The 19,714-nt window shown below is 39.4% G+C and overlaps 1 protein-coding gene across 1 annotated transcript in view; it reads left to right on the top strand.

Moving 5' to 3' along the window:
• The window catches only part of PTPN5 (protein tyrosine phosphatase, non-receptor type 5 (striatum-enriched)), a 79,390-nt gene that overhangs the window by 41,553 nt on the left and 18,123 nt on the right, over positions 1–19,714 (top strand). Inside the window, exons 2-7 of the mRNA XM_010563872.1 lie at positions 1,777–1,958; positions 2,897–3,016; positions 4,864–4,947; positions 10,036–10,274; positions 13,210–13,399; positions 16,453–16,537. Of these exons, the coding sequence (XP_010562174.1) occupies positions 1,797–1,958; positions 2,897–3,016; positions 4,864–4,947; positions 10,036–10,274; positions 13,210–13,399; positions 16,453–16,537 (880 nt within the window). The 5' untranslated portion in view covers positions 1,777–1,796. The remainder of the gene's footprint in view (positions 1–1,776; positions 1,959–2,896; positions 3,017–4,863; positions 4,948–10,035; positions 10,275–13,209; positions 13,400–16,452; positions 16,538–19,714) is intronic.

Genomic DNA, 19,714 nt, shown 5'->3' with positions numbered 1-19,714 from the left:
GTGCTGTATTCCAGAAACTGTCCACTTTTCTTTGAAAAGTGCTATTTTCAAGCAGTTGTCTTCTAGCATTAAAGACATATAGATGAAAGTGAAGGAAGTTTTACCACTGAGAAATACAGGCTGGAATTGTTGACACTTCTGATTTTACCTCTTTAGTTCTCTATTTTTCCATGTTTTCTTGGCCTGTATTTAATATGAAACTTTGATAGTGTTTATGCAAATTACTGTACTGAGTCCTTCCTGGCAAATAGTTAATTTCAGCATATACCTATGGTATGACATACATGGGTATATGTCTATCTAGATGCATATTCTTTATGCTTCCTGAGAAATACCTGTGTAAACACAATGAAAACAGCTACATGTAACCAGTTATACTCAGTATCCCCTGCTCAAGCCACTGCCAATCACAAACTGAGTGGAGATACTTTGAAAATGAGAAACCAGTAACCTGAGCTACTGGGGCAGAACCTGGTAGTAGCTCCCATATGCTCCTTCTTGTGTCTCTGGGTCTCTCCAGTCATTACACAATGATGACCCTGTTGTTCCTGGGCGTCTGTGGGAATGGAGAACTTGGTAGAGGAAGCCATCAGCATTTCCCAAACACTTTGTTCTCTTGTGTGGGGATGGATGTCATAAGATCTGTTTCAGTGAGGGGAGGGAGAACAATCACAGAGTGGGAATAAACATCTTGTGTTCCTGTCCACTCTCACATTTTTGGATTTTAGAAATCGGAATGGGATATATTCATGAATCCTTACTGTACCAATGGCCAGACCCTCAGCTGGTACATGGATCCTATGTTTTATTTGCCTAATTAGAGCTGTGGCTAGTTTATGGTTGCTTATCTGACTTAGAGTTACTGTTGTGAGACATTTAGAGAAATGTCTGAGAGGAACATTTTGTAGAAACCTGACCTCAACAAACCATGGAAGGGCCAATGATGTGGATTTTCCCTTGTGCACAGGTGGCTGGCTTAGGCTTAAGGCTAAAGTGTTGTGCACAGGGCAGCCTTGGGACTTTCCTCATGTAGAAAGATGTAAATCAGTAGTACTTATATCAAATGGGTCTGATCTTTCACTCCTTTTAGCTTGTAAATTAGTTTATATCTACACAGACTGTGTTCAAAATACTATTACTGAGGGACTAGCCACTCCAGTGCATATTCCCACTGAATGGAATAGCATTACATTAAATAGCTCTTGAGTATGAATTCATCCAAGAAGTAGGTTATTAGAATAAAGTCTATTTTATTAGTGCCTTAGGACACTCAGCCAAAACCCAGAGCCCTTGAGCACTATTCAGGCATGTAACATGAAACAGTCTCTATCCTAGAAATTTATAATCAAATTAGACAAAGCAGACAAATAAGGGGAAATAGAGAAATTGAGGCAGGGAGGGACAAAATGGGTTCTCTGCCACCATGTAGCTGGGAACTGTGGAGCTAGGAAATAGCACAGATGGTTCCTTTTAAAAAGTGAAAACGAAAAGGTGCAGCAATGTAAATGAGAATTTATTAACAACAAAGCCCAGAATCTGCACCTCCGGAAAGAAAGGGAAAATAATTTATCCGCCCACACTTACTTTTTTCTTACGAAGGCAGGTGAATACAGCTGCACTAATAGAGTGTGACGCTCACAATCCTGAGCCATGCTTAACTGATGCAGAACTGAGAGGTAACCATCGTCTCTAGGAAAACAATAGCCCTTGCAGCCTCCACAGTGGCTGCAGGGTTACATGCTATTCATTCCCTGCACGTGTCATTTTCATGTGAAGGTCTTTCCAATCCAGCTGTTATGGAGTCAATGGATGAAGCTGAAGGACAACAAGGACAGCTGAACAGGAAGGAGCAGTCCCTGAAAACCTCCCAGAAAACAGCGCTGCTTGGTTGGGCTGACTGGTGGAATGGATTAATGCCTGGAGACAGCATGTATCTGTTTGTCCTCTCACAGATACTGGTAAGGCAGCTTGACATCACTTTGAAATGCTGGGACCCTTCTTTTAAGCTTTGTTGGCTTGGGAGGTTTCCTCCTCATTCATTGTAGATGTAGCAGTGGACATAGCTGCAGTCCTATCATTTCTGCAGCCACCTCTCACAGCCTTGCTTTGCAAACAGCCCCTGCCTTTTGATGTCTCAGACTCTCATCCTATTCCCTGCCCCTCTGCAAATGCCTCCTTTGCCAAATGACCCATCTCCCAACAAAACCATTTGCTGTAGCTGATATGTATGGGGGTAAATAACCGTCTTGTTAAAAGGTAGAGTGGGAGGTGTATCCTTTAAAGTTGCAATGCGCCTTTCATGTTTGGGAATGAGGGTATACCTCTGTGTGAGGGTGTTTAAATATAGCAACATTGCTTTTGTAGTTTTATGATAACTGTGGTGCGTGCAGCAACCTTAAGTGGTTCAAATGAAATGTTTCAACATGTGTATGTTTGTGTGTGTATCTGTTTATAGGGATGCTTATGTGAACATGGCTGTTTGTGAGAGCTTTGCATAGTATGGGCTAGGCCTTAATAGTCTTTTAATAACATACAAAGTTCATTGAATTACCAGTTTTAATCTAAAAGTAATAATGCTGAAAGTTCAGAAATCAGAGGAATCTGTTGCTTTTTTGATGTACAGGCTACCATGGGCAGTCCTTTTGCTAGTGTAGATCAGAGTAAGCTTGCTTAACTCAGTGATATGTATCTAGTTAATGGTAGCTAAGCATTTAGCCTTCAGTCTTTTTATTCTTGTTAAGGTACAGCCTAGAAAATACCTGACTTCTTAAAGCAAAAATGATGATCAACATGAAATCAGTGAGAACTAAATTAGTTAATTATGCAGTCTTGAAATGAAAATGAATGTTTGTCTAATGAGAGATGCTCATTATATATTTTATGATTGATTGCACAGCTTCTCTGCACGATGCTGTGGTACAGCACTTATGGGACCATCCCAGCAGCTCAGAACGCCTTTGACCTGCTGTCTTACTTGCTTACCCCATTTAAACAGTTTTTGTCAGATCAAGGGGAGGTAAGTCCCTGTACTCCTCTCTGATTATATAGTTGATGTCAGTAGCCTTGGGTGGTACTTCTAATATCTGTTCTGATTAAAAGCATAATACACATGTACTTCTTATAATATAGTGACTGCTGCATTGTGTGTGTGTCCTAAAACGGTGAAAAGAGTTTTCTGAAAATAGTTCCGTATTTTATCTTCAAGACACAGCGCTCAATTTTTGGCTATCATGTTAGATAAGCACAGCAGATTTTCCATAATGTGCAAATGATTGCAAATGAAACAAAGCAATAAGAAATCAGCCCACTAAGGTTTAGTTCACAGTAAAGGGAGACCTGGAACTTAATTTATTAGGGTGGATAGAAGCTTAAATTCTGGAAGAATGGATCAACCCACATAAAGGGGCAAAATCACAAGATACTCAGTCACAAAATTCTGGGTTTTGTTGAGTGTTTAGAGCATAGCCATGTGCAGTAAAAGCATTTCAGGTGTACTAGGTGTACAGATTCAATTATTTTTAAAAAGCTACCCCAATAAAATTGCTTAGCTTCTCACCATGACATAATGGCACATACACCAGTATGATTCATCTGATAAATTACTGGGGTAATTTTACCCAGTGCAGATTTCTCTAGTGTGGACAGAACCTTAATTAAGTGTTAAGCAGCTACTTTCAAAAATCAAGTGAAATATATTTGCTGTCAGAATGCTTAGGTTCATCATACATGATCTTTGTAGCAGAGGCTATGCAGTACAAATAGGAAATCTGACTCAGTGCCTCTTGTGGCTGAAGTACAGTGGATAGAGTTCTGTATTGTTTTAACAGTATTTATGAACTGCTCTTTTGTTTATTTGAAAGAAGCACTTTTTCTTTGCCCTTTCTCAGTTGGATTTATTATGCACAATCAGAACTCTTCATAGAGTATAGCCTGTATCTTATTTACAGTGGGTCAATCATTAACAAATTGTTTCTTACAGAAAATCCCTGATTTATAGGATTTTGACTTAAAGTAAGTGTTCAGTGTGGAACAAACTGATTCCTAGAATGCACCACAAGAACACTCCGAGTATGACTCTGTGCAGATGTTCATGCATATCTGAGGGCTGTTTATTATAGCACTATTTACTGTGCAAATTTAGACTTGAAAACAGGAAAGGCAAAGAAGTCTTCTGACATTAAAATAAGCAAATGTAAGCTCTTAACTCTGACTTTCTTTTTAGCTGTACTAGTGGGTCAGAAACAGAGTAAAACTCCTTGCCCACTGAAGCCTATTAGAATTGAATTTTGCACCTACTACTGAGGACAGGCTGAACTCTAAACTACTTAAATATGACTAAGACATCGGAGTGAATTTCACTGCCAGTGCTGTGAATGAACCTGATGGTATTTCACAGAATGTGTAGAAAATGTAGAAAAGTCCTCCGTGATTGGGTTTTATGTAAGGATCATAAACATGGGAACAGTAAACTTTCTTCAAAGCCCTTTGCCGCAGTATAAAATTACACTGACTGTGGCAATGAAACATTGGTCCAGGCTGCAGAATTGAATCATGGATCCAGATCTCAATTTTGGCAATGCATGAGGGTAGGAAGCAGATTTCCTGTTTGCCTTCACAGTGAAATCTGGTTTTTAGACCTTCTGAGATGCTGGGGCTTAGAGGTGGTTTCAATTTCAGTATTCTCCAAAGCCTGGCATTTTTTCTGTTGGTAGTGGTGGCTTTTCCACAGACAAAAGTATGGTATGACTAAATCTGTATGGGAAATCCAAGAATGAATACACAGATTGCCAAGAACAGGCATGCAGATGCTATACTGTGCCCCTGAATACTTTATGAATCATTGTCAATTCTGTTGTTTCACAGGACCTGAATAGAATCGGGAGCATTGTGGTATTGTACATCCTGCTGTCTTTAGCTTCTCTAGGACTGTTATTTGTAGGATCTCTGGTAAGTTATGATACTGTGCAAACTATATCCATGCCCTTTTTCAGCGAGTTTTTGTAAGGTGTCCAATTTACCCGAAGTTGTTGATGTGATGCCCAAGTTGATTGTAAAGCAACATCTTTGGGGCTATTTCTATATAATTATCTGCTTGCTTTACATAGAGGAATCATGACTACACTTACCCTTGCTCAATTTCTTGATGAATTGGGGATTACACTGATGGGTTTTATTCTTGCCATCCACAGATGGGCAAACTATTTTCACTTAAATAGAAGGGATGTGGTCCAATAATGGGACCATCTAATATTGCTGCCCTATGAATTGGCTGCAGAGCATCCAGTGATTTAAGTGGCAGAAAGAGCCGTTCCAGAGCACCAGTGCACTTGTGAATGTAATGCCCTTGTAGATGTAGGCCAAGGCCCCAGTTGCAGAACAAGATTAGTGGCATGACTAAAATTGATCTAGTTAGCTGTCAGCTGTTTGGGAGCAGGAGGAGTGTATTGTGTTTCTCCCTTGATTGTGTAACTGGCACAAAGTTGTGTGGTAGATGGGAAAGCTATGGAGAATTCTTTCTTTTTAGGGAGCTCTAATTGAACATGGCTTTTCATACCCCTGTATACTGTTCCGCTAGAGTGGGAATGCAGTTACTGAATATGAAGGTGGAACATCACCTCCTGTCCTTACAGCAGTGCACATTCAGGTAGCTCAGGAAGCTGAAGCTGTACTGTGTACATGCCGTTTGAGTGATGTGCAGTATAATGAAGTACATCATAGAATCACAGGACTGCTGGTGGGAAGGGACCTCTGGAGATTGCTAGTCTAACATCCTGCTTGAAGCAGGGCTGTTGCCAACAGTCGATAAGGTCAGCAATGCGTTTTTCTACACAGGTTTTGAAAACCTCCAGGGAAGGAGATGTATCATCTCTCTGGGTACCTGTGCTATGACTGCATGTCGCTCTTGGGGAAGAATTTTTTCCTAATGTCTGATCTAAATTTCCCAAAGCTGAATGTCCAAGCTGAATTTCTGCAGCTTGTGGCCATTGTCCTTTATGATACCAGCTGCCACTACCAGGAAGAGCCTGGCTGCATTGTCTCTGGAGCTGCCCTTCCAAGTAGTTGCAGGCTGCTGTTGGATCACCCCAGCCTCCTCTTTGCCAGGCTGAACAAGCCCAATTCCCTCCACCTTTTTCAAAGGTCATGTGCTCCAGACCCCTGACCTCCTCTGTAGCCCTCTACTGGGCCTACTCCATTTTGTCCCTATCTGTCTTAAACTGGAGGGCCTAGAACTGGACACAGTATTCAAGGTGCAGCTGCATCAGTGCCAAGGAGAGGGGAATACCTCCTTTGATTTGCTGGCCACACTCCCTGGTGGAAAGTTTGTCATATTACATACCATGGTTAAGTTCACTCAGAGGCAGCACAGTGGCAAAATCTTCTGTTTAATGTGTCAGGTGAATGAACTTTTTAAAACCATTCACAAGGTGAAGTAATTAGTGTTAATGCCTCCATTATTGGGACCATTGATGTAGGCAAGGAAGTTAGCCGGATTTATACAATTTTCTGCTTTTTCAGTGCTGCCGTTCCTCATCCAGATGAATTTTGTCCTCAAAAAAATAAAATTCTAGTGTTTTTGTAATTGCAAATATTAAAGAACAAAAATGAGACATCTGAGAATTGTGATGAACTGTGTCAATTCCAGGTAATTTTGCAGCAAAACATTCTGAGCTGGAAATCGGAATAGCAGGGATTTGATTTTTCTGCATATCCAACCTATTTTTTGGTGGATGGAAACATTTTATTGCTGAACCATTCTTAGCAGAGAAAGGAACTTTACATGAAAGCTCTCTGTGCCCAAAAATTCTGATCTCAGTTTGAACTGCTTTGCATATGTGGTAACTCCTTGCAAGTGAACACTTATATCAGTGTAGATGAGAGCAGTCTTGGCCCGTTTTTAAGTGTTCATTAAAACTTTTGTACAGAAAACAGTTTTATAACAGTTTCCACGTAGTCAAGCTTGCTCTGTTTTGTATTCCTGTGGTCTGTGCTAACAGTCTTCTAGCTAGAGTGGATGCACGAATGTCACTGTTACAGCCTGGTCTCTGAACAAGTTGCAGAGCACCAGAATATAAGAAATTTCCTATGAGTTCAGACCAATGATCCATCTTGCCCAGTGTGCTCTCTCTAACAGTGGCATTAGGAAGGAGAGGCTGTTTAGAGAGAGCGTATGAGCCTTGTCCCTTCCTACCTACCTGTTACCTTACTCTTTGACATCTCAGGTCATGCTGCTTTGCAATTTGAAAACATCTGCTTCCATCAGTATTTAGGGAATAAGGTATAAAATAGTCATTAGCAGAACATTGAAAATAACGTAGTGATGGAGCTAAGGAGGGTTTCTAGAATCCCAGCCTGGTGGAAAACAGACAGTTGCATGAAGGCAGTTTTCTTTATTTTCCCTCTGTCTCAGCTGAGTGGTCTCTCTCTTTCTCATCCCCTCTTTGTTTTTTTGTGTGTGTTTTAAATTGGTTTTAAGCAACGTGCTGCTTAGAAGGGAACTTGAAGGGGTCTTTTATGTTGAGGAGTGCCTTTATGATGAAATCTTTCTTTCCCAAATGTACCCTTCTCTCTTTATAGATGGACCTGATACATCAGTCCCACACTTAAGTATATTCTAGATGGCATACCAGTGAAAAGCAGCTTATGCATTTTTTTATTCAGCAGCTCTGGTAACTTACAGTAATGCTTTAGTAGTTCCCTGGGGAAGGGAGAAAATGTGCCTGTTTATACAGGTACTTTGTTGCTTTAATGTAGAGCAATAACTGTTGGGCCATATAACAAGGCTAAGAAGTGGTGGTTAAGTGGATTCTCAGAAGTGATACCAAGAGAACAGAGGCCCTGTCTGGTCTGTGCACATGCTAAAGTCCAGCTCATTCCCATATCAGGGAGTTTGTGACTCTAATATATGTACAGCAAATTTTTCAGGAGAGTAGACCTTAGCTAACATTTGAAGTACTTTTCTGAGAGTAGCCAGGTACCAGGATGTGTTTGGAGGTTAGCAATCACAGTGATAATAAAAGGCTGGATAGAGTTCTTGAGGCTTGTATTAGTGATGCTGTCTGTTTTCCGTCCCATATAATGGTGCGTTAAGACCCTGGCAACTGCAGAGAACCAGCATTGAGCTGTTTAGTCCTCCTGAACAGTTTTCAGAGCTGACTATTTTTCCATTATTTAGTTTAACCCCATCACTTTTATGTGTAACTTAATTTCTTCCAGTGTCTTGGGCAGCTCTTATTTACCACACACTTCTTTCAACCCAAAGAAAAGCTGCTTTGTTTCTAGGGTGAACTTTTTGTTCCTTTGGATTTACAGTTTGTTAAATCACCAGTAAAATCAGTCCTGTGTCACCACACCAGCTCTAGAATCTGTAACATATAATTGGTACCTAGACCTTACACTTGTCCCTCAGCAGTTGATTTTTAATAACAGCAGCACTCTCCAGCAGTACGAAGTTGTTGAGCAGATACTTTACACTCTGAACTGCTCAGCTATTACAGTCTTGCAGTATGTGAAAGAACCATGTCTAGTACTGTGGGACTGCCATGCTCTAGAAGTCATCCTGGGGAATGAAAATAGAATCAGATCTTCAAGCTTCTTGCTTGTCATCCAACAGGCCAAAGCATGTAGGACAGACTCAGTTCAGACTTGGCCCAAAATTTGTGTAAAATAAAGGTCTAGTAATCATGTTCCTATGTTTGCTTTTGTAATTACTGTGTACTGTGATTAACTGAAAAAAACAAACAAAAAAACATTTTATTTGAAGTAACTGTCAAATGAATACTGCTGCTTTGTGACAGTCTAACATTTGCTAAAGCTGACTATGAACAGAAATTAAAACTTGCTTCACTTCCTTTCATTCTTTAGGCTCAGAGAAATGAGAGTACATGAAGACACACAGGCACAAGAAAATTGTTGTTTAAAATCCTATACAAGCTAATATGCTTTAGTAGCCTAGGAAGAGAAATTTGACCTTTTTTCATGGCACATTTTCTAAATTCAACTGCCCATTTAAATGCCATATAAGAAAAGGATGAAAGAGGCTTTACTTTGGAAAATACGAGCCCTTATTCTTAGTCTCAAAAGGATGTGTGACAGTACAATATAGTTTGTATAACATTTAGCCTGAGTGATACTGCTCCTAGTTCAGTGCTAAAGGGATGAAGTTGGCCTAAGGTTCCAGATCCTGGAATTCAGAAGTGGGCTTGAAATTTTTAACTGAGGCCTGTGTGGGGGATTAAATAGTCTACTGATACAATCTCCAAATCATCTAGTGTGCCACAGCATCCGTGCAAACCAATATGATACAGTAATTTTTTAGATTCATGCCATTTCAAACCTTTCATTAATTTATATTATAAACTTTAATATTACATTTATGTCCTAGAACTTCACAAGATTTATTATTTAATGTATATACCATATTTAAATCAGATAATTAGATTACAAAACAGTCTTTGCCACTGGACAGAAACTGATATGGGCATTCTGAGTCTCAAAACAGGTACATCAAAATCAAGGCCTCTTTAAAAAATGATTGGTTTATACATGAATTTGTGGTACAGTGCCAGATTTTCAAAGATGTGCAGTTCAGGAAAACTGTATTTACTTTAACCCAGCTATATCTAAATTTTATATGGAAAACCATAAGGAGAGGTACACTTGTAGAATAATACAGTAGGTTTTTATTTTGTAAACAAACCTAGGAAGTGTAAGAAACTGAACAAAAGGACAGTGATATCATGTTGGCTTGCATGTGATGGTCACAAGCACATTCCGCTTCCACTGTATCCCTGAGTTAAGCCTGGCCAGCTTTGTGGAAACCTCTGTGGCTGAAAGCAGGTTTGAATGGGTAGATGTGAATCCTTGTAACATGCACCACAAAGCTACTTCTGCATGGAACATTCCTGTCCTCTTCAGTACTCTCCAATTCTAATACGTTATAGCAAACTGGGATGCTGCCCTAAAGACCCATCCTCTAGGCTGTATGGAAGGGCTGGCAACAAGCAGAAAGCTTTTTTAAATGTTTGTTTCCTCCAGTTTTGGCATCTACTCAGAGCTCGTCCAGACCCCCCCTTTCCACTACAAGAGGACAGACGCCAATCTGTGAGCCGGCAGCCTTCATTCACGTACTCAGAGTGGACAGAGGATAAAAATGAGGATGACTTCCTAGATTTGGATCCTGTACCGGAGACTCCGGTCTTTGACTGCGTAATGGACATTAAAGCGGAGACAGATCCAGCTACTCTAACGGTTAAATCCATGGGCTTGCAAGAAAGGTAGGGTAGATGTGACTAATAGGGGAAAGTCTGGTCCCAGATTTTGTGGATTTAGGAGTTCTGTGCCTAGTAGGAAGCTTTATTGCCTTCATGAATGTCACTTTAAAATGTGGTTTTAAAAAAGCCAAGCATCTGCTTTATTTCCTGTCTTGTTTTCAGTCCAGTCATAAATATAAACTTATTAGCCAAAAAACAGAGAGTTTCTAGACAGCTGTCAACAAGTGTTACTCAAAAGCATAATTTCTTTCCTTCAAAATATCCATTTGTGTTTGATCAGTCTCTTGCCATTCCCCAAGATGGCAACTGCATAGCATGAAATCCACTACAGGGCCGTGGAAGCTTTTACCTCTGAAAGAGGTGTATCTTGTTAATTTTTTTCTGCCACTCATGCTAGAGGATTAGTTCTTTCTCCAAAAGCAAACCATAGGACAAGTGGTAATCTGCAATAACTCTCATATAAATAGGTTAGTCCAATTCCTTTGAAATTAACCCAGTAATGAACCTTTGGGGTGAGCCAGTGTTCACTGCTTGAACCATCAGGACAACAGAGCTTCTCGGAGAGATTCACAGTGGGGAAAAGACAGCTTTATGACAAAACGAAGATCTTTTTCTGTTTTGTGTTCTTTCATTTGTCTTAGTGAAATAGAACAAAGATCTTGGTGATAGAAATCCTGTGAAGAAATTCTGCAAAGGTGATGATGTTAGGAATAAGAATGAGGTTACTGAAAGGCCCAACATAGCAAAGTATCACTTTTCTTTATTTCTAGATTTTCAAGCTTAATTGGAGTGCTAACCATAGTTAATTCTCATATCCAAAACTTAAAACAAAGGGCAGAACTTAGATTTCAAAAAGTGTGATGCTGAGTTTCCAAAGCTCCACATGACACAGTAAAAGGGAATGTTACAGAAGAGGCTTTTAATTTGCACTCTCTGAGCTTAGAATGTTTTTTCTCACTTTATTCTTGGTTACAACATTTGTCCTAAAATGTCCTACCTTCTACTGTTATATTCTACTTCAAATATGAGATTGCAGTAACCTCTGGGGTTTGTCCCTGAGCCTGCTGCTACCAGTGAGTTTTGCCATTGTTTCTTGTTATGGGCAAGACGGGGCTTGAAATGCATCAGTCATTTGTGCTTTTCACTATCCCTGATTCCATTCCATTTCTCTCATTTTAAAAATTTCTTCTCAGGTGACTGCTAGCCTGCAGGAAATTTATTTACTGTTTCAAGAGAATTGGGGAATATCAGTTGGGAAATATCAATTAGTTCAAGTAATGAATTACATTTAAAAAACTGTCAAAGAAGTATAGATGGGAAAAAGAAAGCAATGGCTTGAAGTTCTCACACTAGGTAGAACATGTACAGTTAACATGTGAAATAAACTTGTTTTCAACATACATGTGTGCTTGAGAAGCCAGACATTATTTCAGGTTTGAGCTGTGCTCTGACAGATTTAATTTACATCAAGCATTGGTCACTCTTCCTTTGTTTGGTGTTGTGTTGAATTATCTACCTATCCCTCTTTTGCATCCATTCTCTCTCTCTTACTTCCCTTGCATTCTTTAACCACCTACACCATTAGAAGGGTAGTCACTAGCTAAATTCAAACAGCGCTGAATGTTACTCTTAAGAAGAAACAATCTCATTTCCTCATGCTGAAGACTATTACTATCTTTATGTATGTAGCCTCTTCTACTTTAAAAGAACCAAAAGTATTCGTTATCAAATGCAGCTGTTTCTGGGGAGGAATGTAGTAACTATTTAACAGCACACAGGAGGATAGGGTAAAAATCTTTTGAAAGGTGTCACTAAAGATTCAGTGTCTACCACTAGTGGTCATGTTTCATCCAAAACAATTTCTCCAGGAGGCTGGCTGCCCATTCTTCTGGAAAAACTCCCAAATCCAGAAAAGGGCTGTGATCCAAGTAACAACTTCTACTGTCTTCCCCGTGAGCTGGTCACGCCTGCATGTTTACATGGCTTTTCAACAGCTCCTGCAAACACCTCCTAACCAGATTTTGCCAGTTGAGAGTCATCAAAAATAGGTTTACTGTGTGGATGCATAGAACATTACATCTAGTAATCATTGTATTGTGTGATTTTATTATTATGTTAAGGATACTTAAATATAGATTCACTGATGGCACTTGAATCTTACTTTTGTCTGTGATATGCAAGATTGACAGAAGCTCAGAAATGCTTTAAAAATGCATTCAATAAACAATGCAGGCATATTGACTTTTTCAGATTTTGTGTGGCTAACTTACAGTAAAGTCACTAAAGATTCTACATTCAACAGCATCTCTTGTTTTTAATGTAACTGTTAAAATATTGGGACATTCATTTTACCCTTTTCATGATTTACTGTTATGGAAAGAAAGTTTTTCAGACAGAAAAATTATTTGCTGCAATGGTTGGCTTCTCATGTCTTTTTTTACTGTTGAACTGGTAATGTTTATCCCAAGATCTTACCCCACTGATGTTGTCTGTGCTACTAATGAATGGTTATTCAGTAGGATCTGGCCTGACAAAAACTAAGACCGAGGTTTTCACCAATGGTGTCTAAAATGTCAGTCCATATTTAGGCATCCAAAAATACGGTGTGATTTACACAAGTATGAAAACTTTGCCTGCTCAGCACCTTTGACAAGCGAATTGCTTCTGTTTAGGTGACAAATTATACAGTTACCCCACCACAGACAACACTTTGAAAGTGTTGGCCTTCATATTCCAGTGCAGAAAATCATCTTCCGGTCTTGTCCACACAAGAAGCATCAGCCGTTTTTCACAGTTAGTGGCCCAAATGTACACAGCAGAACCAGCTGGGTGCTTTTCTAAAGTCACTGTTTATCTGTCATTTGGACCGTGTTCATTGCTGACAATGATGGGTCAGTCTGTTGTGTTGTAAGCAAACTTTGATTGCTCTGTTTTGCAGAAGAGGTTCAAATGTTTCACTCACACTGGATATGTGTACCCCAGGCTGTTCTGAGCAAGGTTTTGGCTATGTCATGTCACCACGGGAACAGTCAGCCCGAGAATACCTCCAGACAGCATCAAACATCCTTACTGAAGAGGAACTGCACAAGAAAGCACTGGATCCTTTCATACTCCAGGCAGAGTTCTTTGTGAGTATCTGACCCCTCTCTTCTAGAAGCATCAGAAAAATGAGATGTTGACTCTCTTCTATGAACCTTGCTACTATTTTCTGCAAGTCTAAAATTAGTACATACAAACTCCACTTCCATCCATGAAGCATTTAATGCAACTCCCAAATTCATCATCCCTTGGAATGACAACATCTGAAAGGTTTCAGTGATGTTGTCACTTAAAAACTAGAGAATTTGTTCTGGCAACAAAAAAAAAGCTTTGTTTTCACAAGTGGTTTTGTTTCTGTCAGCTGGCTACTTTTTAACAAAAAAAATCAAACTTTTTCACTAGAGTACAGAAGAAGAGCCAAGTTTGCTATAGGCGTAACTTCCTGAAATATGTCTGGAGTTGCCCTAGGGATTAAATTAGTCCAAGTGGATGCTCTTTGCTGTTTAATGCTTGGTGTGGAGCTACTTTCCAAGCCTGAATGTCCGCCAGTTAATCGAAGCACAGGATGGCTATGTCACTCAGCAGGAGCCATAGAAAGTGTGTCTTACTGGGTTTTTTTTCTGCACAAAAATTATTTACTAGTTGTAAGGTGCTCTGTCAGTTGCTTTTAGGATTCTGAAGTATGTTTCCTTGGATCACTGTGTCCACTGTTGCTTTGGGAGAAATAATTCTTTGCCTCATTTTGAGAAAAAATACACACATACAGATGAAGCAAGCAGTTGAAAATTGGATTTCTAAGTAGTTTAGGATAAAGGCCAGATACATTTCAGTATAGTGAGTACACCGGCTCTTTAGATCTTTGCATTCTATGATTCTCTTCCCTAATTGCTTGAGTGTCCATGTGATAGGCATAGTCATGTTTATTGTACCTGGCAAAAAAAATATGCGAAACACTGCAGTGGCTATGAGTATTATGTCTACTAGGCAGGGTTGTAAATTCCTGCACAAGATGGGAGGTAACCAGGGCACAGTCTTTGCATGCACATGGTCAAGGGCTACAGAAGTTAATGCTGCCAAGTCAAATATTTTCTTACACATGGAATCTCAGCAGAGCCCGAGGAAGATGGATGTTTTGCAACATAAAAGCTCTTTCAGCCTGTCCTCTTTATGACCTATAAGGGTCTGAAAGGGCAGGAGTAACACTTTGATTATCACTTGCTGTTTTCCCTCCTTGTGCAATTTCAGGGTTTTTTTCACTTTACAAGCACAGGGGGAGATAGATAGTCTGGACTTCTGTTTCAAAACAGACCACCAGATATCTGTGGTCCTTAATTCACTTAGTGCTGTACAAGTCGAAGAAAAGCAGCTTTTGTGTAGGCAAGCCCTGATTCTTTTAAAGTAAAGCATCTGTTGCTGTTCTAGGGAGGAAATGTTCGCTTAGTGAGTGTCTGAATTGACTGCTGAACAAGTCCACATACAGTTTCATCAGTCTCTGAGGGGCACTGTAGCTTTCAAGCAAAGAAAATAATGTTAGAAGTAGGAAAAAATATGCTTCATTTCTCTGAGAGATTTTGAATTAGTTTTCCTGGTGTTCAGAAAATCATTCAACAGCCAAAGTATCCTAAGCCATTTTCATTCTTTAATGAAAACTGAAAAAGCATAGCCAAAAATGCTGTGTAATCAAAATGTCGTTTCTGTAATTAAAAATTGTAAACTAGTTTGTGGGGTTTTTTTATGAAACAGTTATCACCAGCTAGCTCTGCATCATGTATTTCCAGTCTGTCTAACGTACTTGGTTTGCAAACTCCAGATCAATGATGAAGCAAGCAGCCGTGTTTCATTTTGGAAGAAAACTCAGAGGGGACATCACTTGCAGGGCTGGGTCCTGAAATTTTTACAAGATTTAGAGTTTTACTCAGGTGGAAGTCCTGTTGATTTCACCAAGAATTTGCTTGAGCAATGAATGACTAAGTCCCAAAAGCAGACCATGGAGCTTGGCTCAGGAAGAGTTTTGGGTGACTAAATACCAAGTAACAATTGAGGAAAACATGAAGGTTTTGTTCCCATGCAGTTCCCCAGATTGATAGGAAGCTACTTCAACAAAATGTTTTTATCATTAATTGCCTCTTTTTAAGCCCAACAGTACGGTCAGTGCTGTGTAAGAGACAGAATGCAGATAGTCAGTCTTCTAAAGCTCCATAATTTAACATAGTCCATAGCTCTGCTCATCTTAATTTCTTCCCAGAGTGAGGCATGTCTTACTTAACCCTGACTCCTGTTACCAGCATGTCCAGTACTGGCCTCTCAAATCTAGTGTGCAGCAGCTGGGATGACCAGCTCTGCTGCCAAGCTCCCGTGAGACCTTTTTCTGCTGAGCCTGGTTAACACATCCTATCTCACTGTATGCCTGCTGACTTCAGTTGGTGGAAGGTTCCTCTTTGTTCTTGCCTGGCATTTTCCACTTACTTGCAGGAGGTGAGTAGTGGAGAATAAGAAGCCCCTCCATCTTTGTGTGTTCTTTGCGTCAGCAGTGTAGAGAGCAGGTAACCCGTGAACACCTGTTTGCTGTCCTTGCCCACGGAGCTTTAAAGTGTGATGAGCAAAACGAATGACGCTCCCCCAGCTCCATAGAGTCAGGTCAGTACACCAACCTGTCATAACGTGTCATAATTTGTTGCTGGTGAGAGTCACTAGCAAATTATTTCTTTCCACCCTCAGAGAGGAAGAAGGAGTGTGAGTCAGAAAGGATGGTATCTCAGGTCCATCGCTTTTGGAGCAGAGTATCTTACGTACCACCTTTTGCTTAGTTCTGTGCCTACACTTGCAGTTCAGCTCTAATAATATTAGGAGCTAACATAACACTGTCGCGCATATTACTCAATGAATTAGTCACTATGAGCTTTTTCATATTAAGGATTTCAGAAAAGAAAGCCAGTGACAGTAAAAGGAAACATCAATCATATTTTGGTGGTAAATTGCAAGAAGTACTGTACCATATGTCTCAGTTGACTTCATCACTTTTCCTCCCTCACAGGCAGGACATAATGGGCTTGGGTGTTTTATTCCACTTCTGAATCTAATAATGTTACCTGCTGTGTTCTGTTTTTTGGTTTTTTTGTTTGGTTTTGGTTTTTTTTAACAGGAAATTCCAATGAACTTTGTTGATCCAAAGGAATACGATATTCCAGGCTTAGTGCGTAAGAATCGCTACAAAACAATTCTCCCAAGTAAGTTTCTGCTTTTTGAGTCACTGAGGCAGGGTGGTTTATTCCACATGCTGAAGGGCTTTGCACTTTCCTTTCCAGAATGCATGAAGTGTGCTGTCACTACAATGTATTGTCGAAAGGCCATATTTATGAAGCAGCAATATGGCATAAATCAAATTTCAGAAGAGGTACAGAACATGAAGAAGCTAAGATTCGCTGAACATCAGCAGCACTTAGGTCTTTAAGTCATTAGAATTGTATCATTTGGTGCTGCTTAAAAATTCCACCCAAAAACTTGGTGTGTTTATTCAGATGTTACTTACTGGTTTCTTTCATTAAACTCCTTTTGAAGGTCTAAATTCTAGCAATGTTATTTTCCTGACCAATGTTTTTCTCAGAATCATGCCTCAAATGCAAACTGAGAATATTGGGAGCTGGCCTTATGGCATTAAGATGATCCAGAAAATGAAAATCTTTTTCTTTTCTATTACACTATTTTCATTTGTAGCCAGGAGTAGGAGTTTTGAGAAATATTCTGGTACAAATTTTTAAACATGTCATCATTTTCCTCCCGTGTCATATTTAAGGTTACTTTTAAAAGTGATAGTTAGAAGTCATGCTTCTTTTTTTCTGTTATGCCATTGTTGGAAGATGCCACCACTAGCCACGGTAGCTCTATTTGCAAAGCCCAAAAGGTTCAGTATCAGGTTAGCAAAGATAAGTGCAGAGAAGTCAAAAATGTCCTCAGCTATACCTATCATTTTGGCCAATGAACCTGGGTTGGAAATGGTTCCAGAAGAGATTTTTTTTTTTTTAATCTAGACTTAGAACTCCAGCAGCTGTAGCCAATGATTCAATGTGCACAACCCTTCTGATAACTTTGTGCTCCACCTTAGACCAGAAGTTTACACTTCTGCCACATTTCACTATTGCTGTGCTAATGACTATGGTGGATCATTCAAGTATTAATTCACTGGTTTTGCTGGAAAAAGAAGATTGCAAAAGTGGCTAATGATTTCAGATGCCCAAACTGCTAGATTTCAAAGTGATCTATATATTCTGAATTTGGTATCTAATGTGTACTTTGAGAACTGGATCCATTTTAAATATCTCATATCGGATGTTTAAACTGAAACATCAGAATTGCTGCCATTTTGAACACCTTGTTCCAGAGTTATAAACAGATGCCAATTGGGCCACTACCATTTATTTTTAAGAATGATCATTCAGTGGGTTAATTATTTGCTGCAAACTTCATCTTGGCCATATGGATATCTGCTAGCAGCCCTTGTTTTCACTTTGACCTCTCTAGATAAGATAACTAGTTTCTAACCCTGCCATGCGTCCAGGGGTTAACAAGCTTATTCCAAGCTCATTATGATCTGGATATTTTTTCTGAATGAATTCCAAAACTAGTAACCTCTATGCAACTTTGTCCCTGGCTGTGACCAAAGGATGGCTTGATATTGCTGAGGAAAGCAGAGGGCTGACTGTTCACTTTTCTCCAACTACCTCCGTTTCAAAGAGCTTGGTGCTAGCAATAGAGAGGCTAGCAAGGAGAGCTAAACAGCCCCTTTATGCTTCAAAGCCAAGGATCCCAGTAAACTATGGATGCACAAAGTAGGAGAGGGAACTGGAGGCAAGATGAGGGAGAGTCCAGTGCTTTTCAGGCTTTGACCATCCACTGACTTTTGTTTCTGAGCTGACCAAATGTAGCCTATGCTGCCTTAAGTATCTACCTAGTGTTACTTCAAGTTCTAGCTGCAGATAGCAATGGCAGGAACTGCTGAACAAGCCGCAGTACAGCAGACTCAGACAACTGATTATCATAGGGAACAGCAAATGCTTGATTACCAAACTAGAGTCAAACCCAAAATCTGAAGTTAAAAAGTAACTAAAATTCCCTTACCAGCTGTATCACCAGAAGCAATCTAGGCAGTTATCATTAAAAGGTAAGCAGTCACTTAACATAATGATCAGTTACTTGCAACCCCAGAACTGATTGTAGTAAGTGAGAGACATGATAATAGTCTCTAATTCATCTCATTTATATTTCTTTTGTAGTAAATTCTTTTTGCAGATTCCCCAATTTTGCTGTTGGTAGTTAAATGGCTTAGAAGGTGGCTTTTTGATGGCAGAAGGGTGGTTTTGGGAAAACACCAAGCAAAGGAGGTTGATTTGGGTATTTCATAACTATGAATTTGTTTGTCTGCAGACAGTCCTCTTCCGGGGTTAAGTCCTATGGCATTTCCTGGAAAATGATAACTTTTCTCTAAGATGTTTAGAGGCACTTTTTGAATATATAGAAAAGAATGTTCTTGTTACAGAATTCCAGAGGTGGCAAGAACTTATTGGAGCGTGTTGTGTATCAATCTCATTTAATCCTTTTCTCAAGAGTAATGTCTAGACAGACTTTTTAAATTTCTATATAGCTGTATTGCTTTTACACCATTTTAAGTTATGCAAAACATTTCAGTTAAGTTTAGCAAGTTCCTCTAAAACGTCAGGCATAGTATCAACACAAAATGGCCATCAAAGAGACTGTGGAAAAAATAGCTGACATATCATTTGGTTTCTTAGAGATACAGACTGCTGCTGCTTTTTTGAAGCTGTAGTGTCTTCTTGATCCTGGCCTGTGCGCTGGTTTTGTCCTGGGAGAAATGTTTTCATTAAGAGTAGGATTTGGTTTTGCTTAAATGCCTCTCTATTGAAAATTTGAAATTCATACTGCAAACTCTTATATTAAATTCTTACTATGATTTTTTTCTTTAAAGAGGAATTATTCCTGTTTATATATTTCTAAGAGGTGCGATTCAGCTTCAGCTACGCTTCTGCAAAACAGTGCATGTTCTTGTATCAACAATGCATTAATAGGCTTCTCTTATATGAAATAAGGTTGAAACTGTTCACTAACATACTATGTTAAGCAATGTAAATACTACATCAACAGAAAAAATCACTAGCCAAGTATGATAATATAAAGTAAAAGCATATTCTGAATAATGTTTTAATATTTGTGGATACAGCAATAAAAAAGTCCATAGTGAAAAGTAACTTATATTCTATTGCAGTTGAAGAATACTAAAAGAAACCTGTGCTTAAACATCTGTGGCACTTGTTGATAGAATTCTTCAGATCCATTTTATTTCTCCCTGAAGACACACCATGAGTTGGACAACATAGTATTATTACTATTAT

The sequence above is a fragment of the Haliaeetus leucocephalus genome, unplaced genomic scaffold (genome assembly GCF_000737465.1).
Source record: "Haliaeetus leucocephalus isolate CR32 unplaced genomic scaffold, Haliaeetus_leucocephalus-4.0 Scaffold173, whole genome shotgun sequence".
NCBI lineage: Eukaryota > Metazoa > Chordata > Aves > Accipitriformes > Accipitridae > Haliaeetus > Haliaeetus leucocephalus.
This window is presented reverse-complemented; position numbering and strand designations above follow the sequence as displayed.